Raw genomic sequence first — 20,297 nt, forward strand, 5'->3', positions numbered from 1 at the left:
CATTTAGGAAACTACATTCAGTTTAACCGTGAAAAAAGGAGATGACAAATTAACATGTAAATATGTTAATAACCCTCTATTAACATCTCTAAAATATAAATATTTTAAAGAGGTCATATGATGCGATTTAAATTTTTCTTTTCTCTTTGGAGTGTTACAAGCTCTTGGTGCATAAATAAGATCTGTAAAGTTGCAAAGACTAAAGTCTCAAATCCAAAGATATATTCTTTATAAAAATAAATATTCTTAAAGATATTCTTTAAGAGTCAACCACACCCCCCTTAAAATGGCTCGTTTTAACACGCCCCCACATCTCTACATCACTATGTGGGAAGGCGTACCTTTTATTTTCGCTGTTGTCGCCGCCGCCGCCATGTTGTGGAGTCGCTGTGTTTCATTGTGAAAGAGAAACTACTTTGTTTGGCCTTCCAAAAGAGGACACGACTAGAAAACAGTGGTTAAGTTGTATTTCAACACTGTTCCAGTACAGTCCAAACCAAATATTCAGATGTGTGCTGTGCATTTTACGGAGGATGAGGACTGTTTCCTGAACCAGCAACCTGCAATGTGTCTGTGGCACAACGGCTGTTTCTATAAAGTTGGGCAGTTCAAACTTTGCAAGGACATTCTGGGGCTTCTGACTCACAACCTGTAAGTACTTTTATATGTAAATAATTTGCCAATGATGATTCAAACGCGAGTTTTGAGTAGTGTAGAGTAGGCTTGTTGTTTCTCAGATCACAAATGCAGACATGATTCTATGTTTACGCAGCGCAATACGCAACGCAACGCGTAAAAATTCATTATAATCAGTAATTATGTCCTCACTGGATGCAACAAATGCCTCGTTTGTAATGGGTTTTACTGGTTTTGTCTCATCTAGTGATGTCCGGATTGTGAACAAATCTTATATTTAACCGGATCTTCTTAGTGGACCGGTTGAACCAGTTCACCACAGTGATAAACCAATATCCAATAGTTCATCAAATCAAATAAACCAATATCCCGAGTTATTCAGTTACTCCTAACAGTACATTGACTCAACTGCTAAAAGAGAACCGATGATGGGATGTGCACGAGCAGAGCAGCTGGACTGAGTCTCGTGCTGCTGGGAGACGGCATCACAGTATGTTAAGGAACGTAACATTTCTGTCACACGCTTGAGGCATTCTGCCAATCACAACGCACTGGGTAGCTGGCCAATCAGAGCACACCTTGCTTTCTCAGATCGATGAGCTTTGTAAAAATCATCGCATTTCAGAAAGGCGGGGCATAGAGGAGAAACAATAATGTACATTATATGGAAAATAATGTGTTTTTTAACCTTAAACTGCATAAACACATTGCATTACACCAAATACACAAAATAATGTTTTTTTTTTTTTGTTTGTTTTTGCAGAATCATATGAACCCTTTAAAATCATATGTAATTACGACATAAGACACTAACTAACTTTAAATTAAAAGTACCTCTTCCGTTCAGTAATAGAGGCCGTTAAGACTAACGTTAACTTATTTCTGAGGCAAAAACCGCAACCGCATATTTTTCAATATAAGCTCTTTTTGGATTATTTCCGCCTACCATAAAATCTCAAAATACTACCAGACTCAAACAATGACTGATGACTTTACATTTTTAATCTTTACTTACCATAAACCGTCTTTCATTCGCTTCCATCTGAAGACACTGAGAAAATAGCGGCTTCTCGCACTGTTGTCGTCCGATGTTATTGTGACGTGCGTGCTCTCTTTCACGTCCACGTTCCCAACCCAGCACCGCTGAGTTATAGATCAAGACCAATTTTCAACCCAACGTCCTTACCAAGCAGTCTCAACCCAGCAGTTGGGTTGAAAAAATCAACCAGCGTTTTTTAGTGTGTATAATGTGTGCGTTTCTGTTTGCATACAGCTTTCCCTGTCAACCAAATAAAAAATCTAAATATCAGGTCGGGTTGGGAAACGTTGAGTTCCCCGATGCCTTTCTCCCCTCCGCGTCTCCGCGCAGGTGTGCACAGCAGTGTAGCCCACATTAGTCGAGTTTCCAGGTCTTGGAAGTGCGTGCCAGGGCCAGTCGTGCTTCCATTGTCACTTCCAGGGGTTGATCGTGCCTTGTCGGTGGTTCCTCTGGGCCAATTGCCTGGGTTTTTTGGTCTGACAAAAATCTTGGGCCAAAGCGGGCCAGCTGGGGCTAGAGGAGTCATTATGAACAAAGGTGGAGTTTCTCCACGTCTGGAGAGCGTCAGCGCCACGAATAATTTCAGAAAGTTAACAGCAAACACCAGCATTAAAGACTTTTACATTAATTTTAGCTCAAAACTCAATTTCAGTGTTTGACATAACTTCTGTTTGAGATCCGATGTGGATTATGATCACATACAAGGCAGAAATAGCGACGCAAAAGACTATGCACGCTAGCCATTAGTAAATATGCTAAATAGCCTACGACCGCTTGAAGAAATCAGACGTGAGAAATCATAGCGAGAGATCTTCTCATCCAGACTTTCACAATCGTGTATTTTTTTAGTAACATATTTTATCTGTCTCGTCTTGTCTCGGTTCTGCATATGTCATAAAAAATATCATAATAATTGTTTTGTTCAGGAGCCTTTGCTACTCAGGTTGTATTTTTTGATGGAAAGAAATTATATTTTTTTTTCTAAATGTGATGTATACTGTGACTACAAATAAACAGAAACAGACTTGACTATGTGTCCTCTTTCTGTTGTGAAATAACGGTTCATACCGCTTTATTTCTGTGACTAATTTTTAATCCTGATAAATTAATTCATTATTATCAATGTATCACTTATTATTGTATAACATCAATGCTTTTGGATTTAAATCTTTAACAAAACATGGAAAACAAATGGCCGCTTTTATCATGTTTGATTTGTGATCACGCTAGTTCCAGTGACTTACTTCTTATTAGTTTTCTGATAAGTTCTCTTTGTTGGTGAAATGATGTGGTTTCATGACGTTGTTCCAGAGAGGGGTGTAAAGGGTGGGTTTTAGTAAAGCGCAGAGCTTCTGGCCTCATTTAAAGTGCGCACAGAGCCGCATTTCAGACAATGATCATACAGAGAATTGATTCCTCTTTCACATATCCTTGCATCTGAATGAACACAAAAAATTGTCTCGGCAAGTATTTTTGTAAATACAGTCAGTTAGGTCTTGAGTGAATGTAAACAGTGGTGAAAGAAATCTCAAGTGCATCATCAGTGTTCCCAACTAATTTTCAAGGGAAGTTTGTAATGAGACAGAGGGGGCCAGAGACGATAGCAGGTGCAGTCTTTTTAATGAGCAAATAAGGATGTGCTTGACTGCTTCTTCTCAAAACGGTAACAGAGGATATCAGCCGCAGATCCGGGCAGCTCTTGAACAGAGAGATCTGGAGTACTGGCGAGATGAGAAGTTCTCTGCAACCCTCAGCGAAGACCGCTGGGTACAGCACAGAATAGGTAAACACAACAGCAAAAACTGAGGCTCAATGTGTAAACACTACTTAGACAGGACAGGACAGGACAGGACAGGACAGGACAGGACTGGACTGGACAAGACAAGACAAGACAAGAAACAACTACAGAGAAGTCACGGATACACTCTGCTCTGTGCATCTAGGTCAAACAATAATCCGACAACACAGACACGAAAAAGAGAGCTAGATATAGCTAGGGCAAAAGAGGCAGATGGAGAATAGGTGTGATGATGAGAGAATGAGATCCAGCTGACGGTAATGAGGGGTAGAGATAGTGGGTAAGAGTGAAAGAAGAGAAATTAGGACATAAAACAACCAGCAGAGGGAGGCAAGGGATGAGAAAAGAGAAGGAAAGAGCCAGGATCATGACAAAGTTGCTAAAAGTTGCTAAATGAGGTTGTGATGTCATTGTGTGATGACGCCATCGCATGACCATTACACAAATCTCAGCAAAATATATTTTTAAGTGTTATTTGTTCATGAAAATAATATAAAACATTAAATATTTTAATTTGTAAAAGTAATATAAGTAACATCTTTATAAACTGATTTTTTACAACATTTAATTAAGGAAATACTACCATAACAAAATTAACAATTCGTCTAACTCTTGCATGCTTTTTAAAACATTTTCCTCACTCTTTTGTCCTCCTCCTCCCCCTCCTGCTTCATCTCTAGTGACTGACGACTTTGCCACGTTTTTCATTAATGCAATTAAAAACATCAGTGCACAATTTTCCACACCACAATCCATCAAGCACATCTCACCAGCAAACATACACTCATTCACATCCTTCTCTTCACTCTCTGAGGCAGAAGTCTCCAACTCATCCTTTCTTATCATCCTACTACTTGTCAGCTTGATCCTATTCCATCTCATCTCCTTCAAGCCATTTCTCCTGCAGTTGTGAAAACTGGTATTTTCCCCTCATCATTTAGACAGGCTCGTATAACTCCACTACTTAAGAAACCCACCCTCAACCCACCTCTTTTAGAGAACTACAGACCAGTTTCCCTTCTTCCTTTCATTGCAAAAACATTTGAACAAGCTGTGTTCAACCAAGTTGAGAACGGAATCCAAATCTTCAATACTTATCTTGCTTGATCTATCCACTGCTTTTGACACGGTTAACCACCAGATCCTCCTGTTAACCCTACTGGCAAAGGGCATCTCAGGAACCACACTCCAGTGGTTTGAGTCTTACCTATCAGATAGGTCCTCCAAAGTATCTTGGAGAGGTGAGGTGTCCAAGTCGCAACATCTAACTATTGGGGTGCCTCAGGGCTCAGTTCTTGGACCACTTCTCTTCTCTGTCTACATGGCTTCATTAGGTTCTGTCATTCAGAAACATGGCTTTTCATACCATTGCTATGCTGATGACACTCAACTCTACCTCTCATTCCGTCCTGATGATCCGACGATAGCTGCTCGCATCTCAGCTTGTCTAACAGACATTTCTTGCTGGATGAAGGACCATCATCTTTAACTCAACCTTGCCAAGACAGAACTGCTTGTGGTTCCAGCAAACCCATTGTTTCATCACAATTTCACCATCAAGTTAGGCACATCAACCATAACTCCTTCAAAAACAGCCAGAAGCCTTGGAGTTATGATTGATGATCAGCTAACTTTCTCAGACCACATTGCTAAAACTGTCCGGTCCTGCAGAGTTGCTTTCTTCAACATTAGAGCAGGCCCTTTCTTTCGGAACATGCTGCAAAACTCCTTGTTTAAGCTCTTGTTCTGTCCAGGCTGGACTATTGCAATGCTCTCTTGGCAGGTCTTCCAGCCAGTTCTATCAAACCTTTACAATTAATCCAGAATGCGGCAGCAAGATTAATTTTTAATGAGCTGAAAAGAATACACGTCATACCTCTGTTTATCAATTTGCACTGGCTACCATTAGCTGCTCGCATAAAATTCAAGGCATTGATGTTTGACTACAAAACCACCACTGGCTCTGCACCCCTTTACCTAAATTCATTATTTCAGACTTATGTGCCCTCTAGAAGCTTGCGTTCTGCAAGTGAACGTCGCTTGATTGTGCCATGCCAAAGAAGCACAAAGTCACTTTTACAGACTTTTAAATTAAATGTTCCCTCCGGGTGGAATGATCTGCCCAACTCAATCCGAGCAGCTGAGTCCTTAGCCATCTTCAAGAATCGGCTTAATACACATCTCTTCCATATTTATTTGACCCTCTAACTTTAGCACAAACTATTCAAATTCTATTCTTAAAAAAAAAAAAAAATCTAACTACCTTTCTAATCTTTTTGTATTCTATCTATTTTCTTTTCATTTATTATACAATTATAAAAAAATACCTCTAACACTAGCTTGCTTTAATCATTTTCTGTTCTATCTGTTTTCTTTTTATTTATTATATTATATATAAACAATCGTCTACTCGAGCATGCATTAACCATAATGCATACAAAGAGTTTGCAAGTACGTGAATTTTAGGATTACAATATTGCCTGGAGCTACTTTATATGACCTTATCTATGTTGCATGTAAAAAATAATTTATTTAGATGTAAATAAAACACAATCTAACAGGTAGAAAATTAAATTAGAAACATCTAAACTTTTCAGAACGCAGCAAGTGCGCCGCTGGTTATGCACATCATTTCCTGTAACAAAATTGAAAGCTAAGCCAAGATGGAGAAACAGGTGATCATAGCTGTACAAGGATAGCCATTTTTAAAATGAATTTATTAGCAGAGCTACTGCAAGAGATTTTTAGTGCTGGAAATCCATTTATTACCTAACTAGTAAAACTGCACCTTCTGAACAATTATAGTTTTAAGCAATGTATTGGTAGTTAGTATGCTATACGAAAGTCTGTAAAAATAGACTACAATGTACTGTTAATATGAAAGAACAATCTGTATTTATTTTTCACAGGTGTTTTACCTGTGTTTTAAATTCCACATTGTATTTTGTGTTTTAAGGTAACAGGGTTAATGGATACCATCATGGCAGAAAATGACTAATACCTTTTTGAGTGTTTCTACATATTTTTTTCTTACAGTGTACCTAACTGAACACCAATTATATATACAAGCAAATAACATGCTGTATCATAAATGTGCATGTATTATTGACCAATTGGAACTAGCAACTTAATGCACATTTGATGTTTGTAATGTTACGCATCTTTCTCCAGCTCTCTCCAGGTTGATGTGCTGCTTGGCTGGCTAGCTGTTCAATGGTTTCCTCTTTTTGTGTCATTTAGTTGAAAATATGTGCCTTTTTATCATTTGAGTCACTTTACAAAAGTTGCTAAAAGTTGCCAAAAACTTTTTAAAAAAATAGCTAAATTTGTTGCTAGGTGCTTTTTGAAGAAAAAAAAAAGTTGCTAGGGTAGTCTGAAAAGTTGCTAAATTTAGCAACAAAATTGCTAAGTTGACAACACTCTGCATCATTGCATTGGAGCCGTGCATTTGATCTTAAAGGGGCAGCAGCCTATAAATACCTGCTGTTCCATTAATGGCACCTGCTGTCAGAGAGTGACATTTGCGTCTCACAAGCTTTCACAAAGCTAAAATCAGACCATTCTGTTTTTGCTTCAAATTTAGAAAATTATATAAACAATTTCAATCTAAATAAAATGTATTTAGCATCTTTGTTTGGATCATGATTAAAATGCAGTGGTTGCCTCTGATTTTAAATGGAAAAAGCACAACCAAAGCCTTAGTTTGTCAATATGAAGAGATTTATTTTATTTTTATTATTTAATTATTTGATTTGGGATTTGTTTAAAAATTTCAAGTTAGTTTTATTATTTGACATATTTCAGTTTCACAAAGAAATGTGCAGTATTTTGTTGGAGAAATAACAAAAGGACACTTTTTCATTTAAAATTTGTCTCAAATCTCATTTTGTTAAAAAGAAAAATAGTGAGAAAATTGTACTGTGAAATCCGCAACGTGAATAGTAAATCGTTACATCCCTATATGCTACTAGTTTTTGCTTTGGTATCAAAGGAGTATTCTGTTATTTAAATAATAAAGAACCAATTTTTTATTTTTTATTTTTTGCTCATCTGCAAAATTATCTGATCTGTTACTCAAAATCTGATAGAGTAATGCAATATTATCCGAGCCATGGGTTTTGTGATCCATTCCACCCCTACTCTCTTGACTTGTTATTTGAAGAAAAAAGCAATCAAAAGCAAAAGTTTTTTTATTATGCTGATTTGTCCTCAGTAAAGTTCAGCCAATGTCTTTTATTAATTTTTTTTTTTTTTATTCAGGCTACTTTAATTCATTTTTGGCTTCCATTATATTAAGTTTGTGTTACCTAAGTTCTATTTGCGATTTTGAAATTTTGCGAGCCCTGCTATTTCGAGTAATGTATGTGGAGAGAGAACAAAACAAAACATCAGTCATGAATTAGAAGTACAAATCGAGGATTTGCAAAGAAAAATGTCAGAGGATTTCGATATAAACCAAAAGGAGACTGGCTTCCTTTGCTAAAGTAATGAAACTTTGCTTCCTTTGCTCCTATAAACAAACTCACGAGACTAGCATATCGCAGAGCTGCATGCTGCACATACGTGCTGTCCCTTACGAAAAAGAAGTTTATTTAAGTGTGCTATTAGTATACTCCTTTTAAACTAAAAATAGGAAAGTATGCTTTTAGTTTACTTTTTATGTACTTCTCAGAAATGGGCTTTATGTACTTCTCACAAATATACTTAAAATGACATTTAAGTATACTTGACTTATACTTACAAAAAGTCTAAATATACTTGAACTATACTTAAGTATACTTATTAAAATAAACTTGAAGTATACTACTTTTTGGTAAGGGGTGTCATCTGCTGGAATGGGTTCTGCATATGACAGATAACAGAAGTGAGAGAAAAGTGTTTATTATAGTTAAATTTTTAACTACTCTTTACCTAGCCCACTATGAGTACCCCAGCAGTCAAGGATGTTCAGGAAAGATAGATTGAACAATCGCCAATAAAGAAAAAATTCAAAGATTCCACCATCTCCAGAGAGCATCTGGACACTGCTATAACTAACGGTATCAAGCTAGCGCTCAAAGAGCAACAAAGTACTCTCGATTCGGTTGTGGCTTCAACTATAAGAGAAGCAATAGACACTGAACTGACTCCAGCACTCTGTGATCTACATTTGGACATACAAACGACCAAAAATTCTGTAAAAGAGCTAAAAGCAGAAGTTGAAAAGCTAGCCAATGCAGCAAAGCAGACACTGGACCGGGTAGATTCCGTTCAGGCAGCTGCATGTCAGGATAGGAGAACAGTCACAAACTGCAAAAAATCAGCTGGAACAACTGAAAATGATGGACACTGAAGATAGGAGCAGGAGAAATAACGTACGACTGGTGGGGTTGCAGGAGGGGGCAGAGGGCTCCGATGCAGCTGGCTTCATCAGAGCTAATCTTTCCAAGTGGATCCCCTCACTGAAAGGCCGTGGCATCGAGATTGACCGGACCCATCGCATGTATGTGTAAGCGTGTATGGAAGGAAAAACTCTGATCTGCCACATACTCTCATCTTCCATGTACTAAGATGGCATGACAGGTTGGTGATCCTGAAAGGTGCTCGGCAGGCATATCTGGTGAAATATACGCAGGACAATGTCACGCTAATATTTTTTCCTGACTTTAGTCCAGCCACAACTACCAAGAGAAAGAGCTTTAATCCAGTCTTGAAGAAGATGACGGAGGTTGGTGTCAAGCTATTATTTTTTTATGAGTTTGTTATTGAAATAATTCACAAAGGTGAGCAGATGATGTTCAACTCTCCTCAAAAGGCTGAGGATTTTGTTACTTCACTGTCACCGAAGACGTATTCGGCAGCGCTACAAAGCAGAGGGAAGACAGCGGCTACCATCTACTTCCTTTCAGCTCAAAGAGATGAGGTTTGTGGTGATCCTAACTGCCCTGAAGAGGACAATAACAAGGTGGCCATGGACACTTGTTAATTTAATTTTGGAATTGTTCCCCTGTCCTCTACGCTTGTCCACTGACTGGTAAATAATAATGATTTATTATATTTATTTTAATTTTTTATTACTAATTTTCGGGCTAATGGAGACGCAGGTTCAATCTCTAAGCCTTTGGCTCAGTGGGCCTTTTGGGGACATGTCTTGCATTGAAGTGGACTGGTCACGCATCAACATTTGTTTCTTTTGTTTATGCAGACCTAAACTCTTGGTAATATGCGGTCTGCTTTTGCTTTTGTACTATGTGTTTTTTTCTATGCCCTTCAACAGACATCAATACTTTATTTATTTTGCTTTTCTTTTAAAAGCATTAAAAGGATACATACTAATGTTTACATGTCACTGGCAGTATGGCATTGCTTTTGTTTCTCTTCAGGCAGTCGTAATCTTGAAATTGCGAGCACACAATGCAGGTTCTGGATATATTATCATTGAATGTGAATGGCCTAAATTCTCCTATTAAACGTACCTGGATATTAGAATATTTTGCACAGTAAATCGATTTCCTGTGCCCTGATACAAGAAACCCATTTAAAACAATGCGATGTGGCACAATGCAACTGGCAGCCTTCTCTTGTGCCCGTAATACATCTAAGGGGGTGCTTATCTTAATCGATAGGAGGTTAAATTTAACTATTGAACATACCGGGAATGATGATGAAGGTAGATTTGTTTTTATACGCTGTAAAATACATAACAGGTTGGCACTGGTCTCCATTTACTGCCCGAATGTAAATTTAATACTTGCAATTTCACAAATATTTCAAATATATTACTTGAGCAGATTGATTGTCCTTTAGTGATGGGTGGTGATTTTAAATGACTGCACTGGATAAATCTCACCCTGATACTACAGCTAACCCATCCTCTAAGTTATTCAATAAATTTATCATGGAACTTAATATAATCCATCTTTGGAGAATCCAGAATACTACATCTAAGCACTTCACTTTTTTTCTAATAGACATAAGACTTTCTCTAGGATAGATTACATATTTCTCAGCCCATCTCTGATTTCATCTAACTCTTCCATCTCTATATTACCAATTTTATTGTCTGATCACTCTACAGTGTTTTGTAGTGTTCACCTTTCCATTATTGGGACCAGGGCCCCTGCATGGCGTCTTGGCACATCATTGCTAAACAATCAGACATTCATTAATTCGCTAGAAGATCATATAAAGGAGTTTCTCGAAATTGTTGTATCTTGTGATGTGGACCCCTCGAATGTTGTGGGGGATGAGGTGTGCAGTGCGAGGATTCTGTATATCTTTTTCTTCTGCTTTTGCAAGGACGAAAACCCTCCAATTTGCACAATTACAAAATAAGATCCAGTTGTTACAGAACTTACAAAGGCAGAATTTTTCTGATTGGCAGGCTGCACGGCTGTCCTCCTTGAAAAAGGAATATGACTTACTTTCACAATCAAAGGCGGAGTTTATTTTACATAGGACGAGGCAAGAATATTGTTCCGGTCAGAGGAACCTGGCCACTTGTAGGCCCTCAGGCTGAGGGAGTGTGGGTCTGAGGCATACATTGATGCAATGAGTTCTTCGGATGACCAAGGGACCACAGATCCTATGTTAATTGGCAACATATTTAAGGGGTTTTGCACGGATCTGTACAAAACTGAAACCGATTTTGATGGTCAGTTTGTAGAGAGTATTTGGATGAATTGGAACTGCCTCGGATCACACGGATGGGTGGAGACTCTTTGGAGGCCCCGTTGGGTTTGGTGGAGCTCCATGGGGCACAAGGAAGCCTTCGGAGGGGCGGGTCACCGGGCCTGGATGGCCTTCCTCCTGAATTGTAATTGGGGATGTAGGATGTGGTGGGGACTCTAATGCTTGAATCATTCAATTTTCTGGTCGAGTGTGGTACATTTCATAGAGACCGGGGTGCATCTTTGATATCATTGCTTCTTGGAAGGGGTGGGGATTCGTTAAATTGTTCTGGCTACAGACCAGTGTCACTCATCCTATGAGATCTAGAAGTTTGTGCTGGGGCTCTTGCCTCACATGGAGAGTGTGGTTCATGGCTTGATCAAGGAGGACCAGGCTGGTTATTGTTTATCCCTTGAACCACTAGCACAGGCCATTGGGAGATCTGACGCTTACTGATTAGGATTCATGACCATAAGCATTATTTTGTTGTACACTGATGACATTATCTTATATTTAGATCTTTTTGATATGTCAATAACAGGTATGGTTAAGGAGTTTGACCACTTTGGTAAATTGTCGAAGTGCAGGATGAGTTGGACCAAATCTGCTTTAATGCCAATTGGCAGTGCTGGGGTTGGCTCTCCTGTCCCCTATTCGTTCCTGTTGGGGATTCTTTCATCTGTTTGGGTATTACTATGTGTGGAGACATTTGTGGATTTGCCAGAAACGATTTTAAAAGCATTTTGGTTGGGATCAGAGGTGATGCTCAGGGATGGAGTGATCTTGAGGTCTCTCTTCAGGGCAGGGTCTCCACTGTCAGGGTGAATTTGTTGCCTCAGCTTAGTTTTCTTTTTTCGGTGTTGCCGCTTTCCCCTCCTCCAGGTTGCTATAGGGAGATCAGTTTTAATGCTTTCCCAGTTTGTCCGGAGTGGTGGACGACCCAGAATAAAGCTTGCCACATTGCAGCGTCCTATACTTTGGCTGTGCCAAACGATAGATTGGCTGTGCCAAATTTTTAATTGTATTGTTTGTCATTTTGATTTGGGGCTCTTCATATTTGGGTTGATCCTCTAAAGCTTCATGGAGAGTAATCGAAGCTGACAAGGTTAAACCACATAGGCTCCAAGATATTTTATTTGCTGGCACAGGAAATAAAAATGATAAATATAATGTTGGCCCGGTTGTGGCCAACTATTAGGACCTGGAAAAGGGTGGAATGTTTGGTGGGAGGACCTTTCAAATTTTGTAACAACACACCCTTATGGCACAACCTCGATTTTTTATGTGGAAGTCGGCCATTTGTCCAGCCCTCTTGTTCTACGTTGGGCATGGACATGTGCGGTGACTTGTATGACGGCCATCCATAGAGCAGGGTCATCCATAGAGCATACTCCTTACAAGAGGTTTAAAATGAAACTGCAATCGACCTTGATTACATGTCTAATCCATGTTTATGTCTTCTCAACGACAATTCTAACTCCTGTATAAGTTCATTAAAGAAGAGAATGTTGTTTTCTGGTTTTACAGCTGCAAAGAAGACAATAATACAAAATTGGTTTACTCCGCACGTGTGCAAAAACATTTTAGATCCATAGCCTAAAATAGTGGCTTGTGAATGTACAACAGCATGAATGAACAAGGCTAAGCCTAGTACCATCGATGCATGACAATGTTTTTCTTCTAAAATTTGGACTATATAAAGGAATGACCATAAAGTGTTTTTCTTCCTTCTTCTTTCAGATTGTAAAAATATTAACGTGTCTGTTGCTCCCCCTTCCCTGTTTTGTTTGTTTGAATGGATGTTGTTTTAATGAATTAATAAAAAAAAAAATGTTTGGATTCACTTCAGGAGGCCTTTTTTAACCCCTCTGAGCCATGTGAGTCACGTTTATTATGAATGCCCACGCTTTATTTGACAACTTGTGAACTGTTCAACTGCAACACCTGCTAACTGCAATGATAGAGCTTGGAATAGCCAGGACTATTTTTAATATAACTCTGACTGGATTCGTCTGAAAGAAGAAAGTCATATACACCTAGAATGCCTCGATGGTAAATAAAACAGTCTAATTTTAATTGGGTGAACTAACCCTTTAAACAGCTTCAAAGATCAAAGATAATTTTAATATAACTCCGACTGGATTCATGTAAAAAGAAGGAAGTCATATACACCTAGGATGCCTTGAGGGTGAGTAATTTATGGGTTAATTTTCATTTTTGGTTGAACTAACCCTTTAAGCCCCTGTCCTTCAAAATGTCTGTGCACGTCCCTGCTGCTCCAAGACAGTTCTGAAAACCATTTAATTTTCTTAAATATGACTCATATAAAATATATTTAATGCATGCATCATTTTAAGGCAGCTTTAATCGCCTTTTTGGTAACTTCATTACTTAACTGACCATGACGTTGCATCAAGCACGTAGTTTATTTCGCTGGACTCAAATGAATTTATTGAGCTGGACTCAAATGAAGGTGTAGAACCATCTCAAGGATGATCAGAAGAAATGGACAGCACCTGAGTTAAATATATGAGTCACAGCAAAGGGTCTGAATACCTAGGACCATGTGATATTTCAGTTTTTCTTTTTTAATAAATCTCAACAATTCTGTGTTTTTCTGTCAATATGGGGTGCTGTGTGTACATTAATGAGGAAAAAAAAAGGAACTTAAATTTTTTTAGCAAATGGCTGCAATATAAAGAGTGAAACTTTTAAGGGGGTCTGAATACTTTCCGTACCCACTGTATATATATATATATATATATATATATATATATATATATATATGGTGTGTGTGTTTGTGTGTGTGTGTGTGTGTGTGTGTGTGTGTGTGTTTTAAAATTTCTCTTTTTACTAGATATACCAGTCCCAGCACCAATGCCGATTCTGGTATGGGCTGAAAAGTCAACGTGCAATTATGGAGTATAAATAATATTGGCCTGGCTTTTGTATTATCTTTTTCTGTGCAGATCCTCCTAAAGCAAAGCTGACTATGGATCCTAAATGGACAGAGTTTTTCCCAAATGAAAACATCAATCTGCAGTGTGAAATTGAAGGTGGTTCTTCAGGCTGGACCTTCCAGTGGATGAAAGATACCTGGACTTCAGAAAACAACAGTGTCTTAGCAATCACTTTAAAACACTCTGACTCTGGAAAATATTCCTGTAAAGGAAAACTCAAAAACAGACAAGTAACTACTCAACAAAGTAATGCATTTCAACTGAATGTCAAAGGTAATTTCAATCATACCAATGATTCTGATTAAATTGTAGAACCAATTATCATGTGTTGTTGTTGCTGTTGGGAAATGCTTTATTAACAAAACCAACTTGGATATATTCTACAAGATTCAAAAGTTTGGGGTCAGTAATATATATTTTTTAATGTACAGTAAAATACAGTAAAAACAGTATTAGGAAAAATATTATTAAAAAGATTATCTACTTGCATATATAATGCAATTTATTCCTGTGAGTCAAAGCTGGATTTTCACCATCATTACTCCAGTCTTCAGTGTCACACGATCCTTCAGAAATCATTCTGAAATGCTGATTCGCTTCTCAATAAATATTTCTTAACATGATAATAAAATTGTGAATAGAATTAATTTCTTCATAAAATAATAATAATAAATAATAATAATAACTTAAACTTTTGAATAGTGGTGTCCATATTATCTATCTGTATTATCTATCTGACCTCATTCACATTACAGTTTGGTCCATTTTCTTCTCTTCCTTTAGTACCACCTGAACCAAAAATCCAGTCTGATTGGACAGAAGCGTTTCCTGGTGAAAAAGTGTCTTTGCAGTGTGTGATTCAAGGTGTTTCAGAAAACTGGAATTATATGTGGTTCAATGATTTAGGCAAAATCTTCTCCAGTGGTGAAACAATCATAAAAGGGAACACTCTCACACTCTCAGTAAAGTCCAGTCATAACTATATGTGTCAAGCTAAGCTGCAGGGCAGAAAGGTGACGACTGCAAAAAGCACACCACATTTGATAACAGTTAAAGGTAAGAATGTGTTATCTGCTTTATCAGCATGTCATGGTTAAATCATAATCTGTTTCATTGTGAAATACAGCCATTAAAAAAGGCGATCTGACCAATCATAATGCTGAAAACAATATTTTGTCCGACAAACAAACCAGACAGGAAAGTTAATAGATTAACTTCAGTAGAGTTGAACTTGAAAATGGTGTATTGATGTCTTTTCATGGTTGAGACAACATACCTTCTGATGTTCATTCATGTGTATTTCATGCTATAACTAGCAGGAAGTGATCGATTCACATTTGAACCACTTGAACTGAGGCGCTACAGTGATCTGTCACATTCTGTCACATGTACTGTTTGAATTTCTTAAAAACAGCCAATTTGTCAGTGTCCTCTTTGCTCCTAACTTTGTTATAATGTGTGGCGTGAGAACACAATCGCCTCAGTTCAAGAGTGTGAACCGATTATCACTTCCTCTTTACCACTAGTTATAGCATGAAATAAACATGAATGAATATAAGAGTTATGTTGTCTCAACTGCAGACAAATGTCAATACACCATAGTCCACTGACTTTAATCTAACTCTCCAGTTTGGGTTGTTTGTTAGACAATATGGCAGATTCGGCCAAAGTCCCTTTAAGGCAAGTCATGTCACCCAGCAGTCATCTTTGAAACGCGTCTTGGGCATGCAAGTTTAGCTCCTATATAGGGATGTTCATTTTGGTTATTTTTCCTAAACGACAACCTACGCTCATTAATCGATTATTAACTGTTAGCTGACAAGATTAATTTAAATTAGAATTTAATTAAATTAGAAAGGATAAGTGTCTGTGACCTGTTATAAATACTAACATTTGTGTCCAGGAGATTCATTTTACATGCACAAAAAGCAGCAAACAACAGAACATGAGGAGTCACATTGTCATATCACATCACATCACGCACCTGCAGTGCTTCTGTGAGCGGAGAAAAACAAAGCTAGACTATAAATATATATATATATATATATATATATATATATATATATATATATATATATATATATATATATATATAGATAGATAGATAGATAGATAGATAGATATAGATCAATTATATATTATTCTAATATATAACAAATAAATAGTGTACACAAATAAAGGCAAACCTTTTACAATTCCTGTTATCTTTGACTAAAAGGGTTTGCTTCCACTGTTGGAAGGAAAAAATTCAAGTGATCGCGCTGGCACTGCATGCTCGCAGACAGTTAAGCTTTGCTACCTTGACAATGCAGCCTGTTCATTATCATAATAAAATACAGTCACCCAAACATACGGAAAAAAAAATAAATAAATAAAAACACTGCTCAGTTTAAATATGTAGTAAAATCTGTGCCGTTAAGTGGTATCAAGTACTGCCGTGGTGTTATGCAAAATATTTTGTTTTACGTGGATATTGGAACATGAATGAAGTACATAATAAATAATAATTTGGCATTCAAATAAATTGCGAATATGGAAACATTTGATTTTGTGTTGAATGAGAGACGCAGCATTGGTTTCGTTTTAGCTTAAATGAATTTTTTTGGCTTGTCATTTACTGTATATTGCTAGCTTCTTATATTTTAAATTTTTGTTCTTTTCTAAATACTTTTAATTGAAAGGATTTGTTGTGGAGTGAGGGGAACTACTTAAATAATAAATTAAGAAAATGAATGAAAAACTGCAACAAGTATAGCCTAGCTATGTTTGCAGTGTTTATTGTAATGTTTGTAAACATTTCGCGTCAGCATTAGGCCTATTTCTGAATGAAATTATGACCATCACTGACTGTGGGTACTTGACACTGGACTTCAGGCATTTTGGCATTTCCTTCTCCCCAGTCTTCCTCCAGACTCTGGCACCTTGATTTCCGAATGACATGCAAAATTTGCTTTCATCATCCGAAAAAAAAGTACTTTGGACCACTGAGCAACAGTCCCAGTGCTGCTTCTCTGTAGCCCAGGTCAGGCGCTTCTGCCGCTGTTTCTGGTTCAAAAGCACACGCCTGTGCACGGTGGCTCTGGATGTTTCTACTCCAGACTCAGTCCACTGCTTCCGCAGGTCCCCCAAGGTCTGGAATCGGTCCTTCTCCACAATCTTCCTCAGGGTCCGGTCACCTCTTCTCGTTGTGCAGCGTTTTTTTTGCCACACTTTTTTCCTTCCCACAGACTTCCCACTGAGGTGCCTTGATACAGCACTCTGGGAACAGCCTATTCGTTAAGAAATTTCTTTCTGTGTCTTACCCTCTCGCTTGAGGGTGTCAATGATGTCCTTCTGGACAGCAGTCAGGTCGGCAGTCTTACCCATGATTGCGGTTTTGAGTAATGAACCAGGCTGGGAGTTTTTAAAAGCCTCAGGAATCTTTTGCAGGTGTTTAGAGTTAATTAGTTGATTCAGATGATTAGGTTAATAGCTCGTTTAGAGAACCTTTTCATGATATGCTAATTTTTTGAGATAGGAATTTTGGGTTTTCATGAGCTGTATGCCAAAATCATCAGTATTAAAACAATAAAAGACCTGAAATATTTCAGTTGGTGTGCAATGAATCTAAAATATATGAAAGTTTAATTTTTATCATTACATTATGGAAAATAATGAACTTTTTCACAATATGCAATTTTTTTGAGAAAGACCTGTACACATAGCGTATTTTAACCATGCAGCAAACCTTTTTTTTTATATTTTGATAAGTTACTAAAAAATGAATAAATAAATGACTTTTTAAACCAATTAACTGATTGTATTAATCGGTCAAAATTATTAACGGTCGGTTAACGGTTAACCGATTAAAATGAACATCCCTACTCCTATATCTTTGAATGGAGAAACATCAAATTCTCCAAAACTGTTTGCTAACCCTTGCCAAAAGTAGTATACTTCAAGTTTATTTTATTAAGTATACTTAAGTAAAGTTCAATTATATTTTAAGTATACTTTATGTAGCAAGTAAACAAATATCAGTGTTCTAGTTTCAATACTCCTTGGGACTAAATTGGTCCACTTTCTAGTGTATAAAAGTATACTTTTAAGTATACTTTAAGTATAACAGTAGCAAACTTTGAGTACACAACTAGTTTACCTCTATGTTTGTAGTTTGTACTCCAATTATAATAAAGTGAACTTATAGGTATACTAATAGTTTACTAATTAAATACTTTGTACACTTTGAAGTATAGTCTCAGTAAACTACTAGTTTAGTAGTTTTATACTGCAGTATACTCATAAGTTTTCTTTAAGTGAACTTTACATCATACTTTAAGTATACTACTATGTCTCTATTTAGGTTTTAATTTGTATATATATTGTTTTATGAATATCTGAACATACAAAACACCCAAAGAAAGAACAGGGTATCTGTTTGTAAACAAAGACATTTTATTCTAGCTTCATGAATTCTTTTTTTAAACACTTTAATGTGGGTAAGTTTCATAAAAAATAAAGAAATAACATTTTGAACAAAAAACTGAAAAAAGACTATGAATTAGATTTAGAATGATAATCAAAACGTAGATGGAGTCGATCAACACCCCAAAGCTTGACCGTAATTATTACCTCTTTATCAGTCATTTTATTCCATAACGTTACAGTTTTGATGCTGTTTCATGTCAGATGGTCGTGTTAGATTACATGTGTTAGTATCTTTTGTTTCTTTTTTTTTTTTTCTTTTTTTTGAAATTCTGTACAGAAGATGTGTACTAGCACCCTCTACAGCATAATAATAAAAACACTGATTCTAGGAGCAGAAGTATAGCTCAAATATATTTAGACTTTTTGTAAGTATACTTAAATGTCATTTTAAGTATATTTCTGAGGAGTACATAAAGCCCATTTCTGAGAAGTACATAAAAAGTAAACTAAAAGAATACTTTTCTATTTTTAGTTTAAAAGAAGTATAATAATAGCACACTTGAATAAACTTCTTTTTCGTAAGGGAAGCTTAAGATTAAATTTCATATTTGAAACCACCAATGAAATCTCACAACAACCGTCTCATAATTGTTGCTTCTTATGCTCCAATAGCGTTTAAAAAAGCATATTTTTCATGCTAGACCAGCCAGTGCACACGTGCAGTCCAAAGCGAAAATCTCAGAATGCTGACTGTTTCTATATCAACCGGGATGTCTAACGGCAGCTGCAGTAACACACTGACTTAGCGATTACCAGTTAGCGAGTGGCTCTTTTACACAGAAAGAGGGGCTTCGCTCGATAGAGCAGCCATATTGAGCGTTTCATTTTTCCCCATTCAAAACAATATGAGTGTATGTCTTGGGTATTCTATAGTCTTTGATTCAGCATAATGATTAGTCAGATCACCTGCCAATCAAACTCCCATTGAAGGGTGAAATCCCCCGTCACAATAGAGAAGAAAAACTAATGCAACTTCCATTTCATGCTGACTTTAAGCAAATGTTTCTTGGTGTTTCTTTGAAATTATACATAAAAATTGCAGTCACACTTTATTTTAAGGTCTAATTCTTGCTATTAACAAACAATAAACTATGACTTTTGCTTGAATAAACTCCTAATTTGCTGCTTATAAATAGTTAAGGTAGTTGTAAGTTAAGCTATTTGGGTAGGATTAGGAATGTAGAATATGGTCATGCAGAATATGTGCTTTTTAAGTACTAATAAAAAACCAATAAGTTAATAATAGGCATGCTTATAAATAATTAATAATGAAAATTGGTCCGTATACTAAAGTGTTACCTAAATTGTCTTTAAATTACTTTTATAAAGGTTCTTTATAAATTCTAAAGACAATTGTACGTTTTGTACAATTATAAAGGCATAATACAGTCAAAAAATATCTAGTTATAACATTGTTCTTTATCTGTGCAGAACTGCCTCAGCTGAAATTGTCAATAGAGTCTCAATGGAATATGTTTTACCCAACTGAGAAAGTGACCATGAAGTGTTCAGTTGATGATGAGTCAAATAAATGGGGCTATGAATGGTTTAAAAATGGAGATTTGCTTGAAGAGGATGAGAACATTTCCTTTTCTGGAAACACACTCTCCATCAGCTCAGCAAAAGCGGGTCATTCAGGACAGTATACCTGCAGAGGAAAACATCTGACGAGAACATCAGTGACTACAACAGAAACTGAAGCTGTGCAACTTCATATTCAGGGTAAAACTATTTAGGATATTCTATG

At 36.9% G+C, this 20,297-nt stretch overlaps 1 protein-coding gene across 2 annotated transcripts in view; it reads left to right on the top strand.

Annotated features, from left to right (window-relative positions):
- Positions 1-20,297, top strand: part of LOC109064089 (titin-like) — an 80,710-nt gene that overhangs the window by 1,712 nt on the left and 58,701 nt on the right. For both annotated transcript variants that reach the window (XM_042712701.1, XM_042712705.1), the window contains exons 4-6: positions 14,093-14,356; positions 14,867-15,139; positions 19,982-20,272. In XM_042712701.1, coding sequence (XP_042568635.1) covers positions 14,093-14,356; positions 14,867-15,139; positions 19,982-20,272 — 828 coding nt within the window. The remainder of the gene's footprint in view (positions 1-14,092; positions 14,357-14,866; positions 15,140-19,981; positions 20,273-20,297) is intronic.

This window comes from Cyprinus carpio, chromosome A23 (genome assembly GCF_018340385.1).
Source record: "Cyprinus carpio isolate SPL01 chromosome A23, ASM1834038v1, whole genome shotgun sequence".
Classification (NCBI taxonomy): Eukaryota; Metazoa; Chordata; class Actinopteri; order Cypriniformes; family Cyprinidae; genus Cyprinus; species Cyprinus carpio.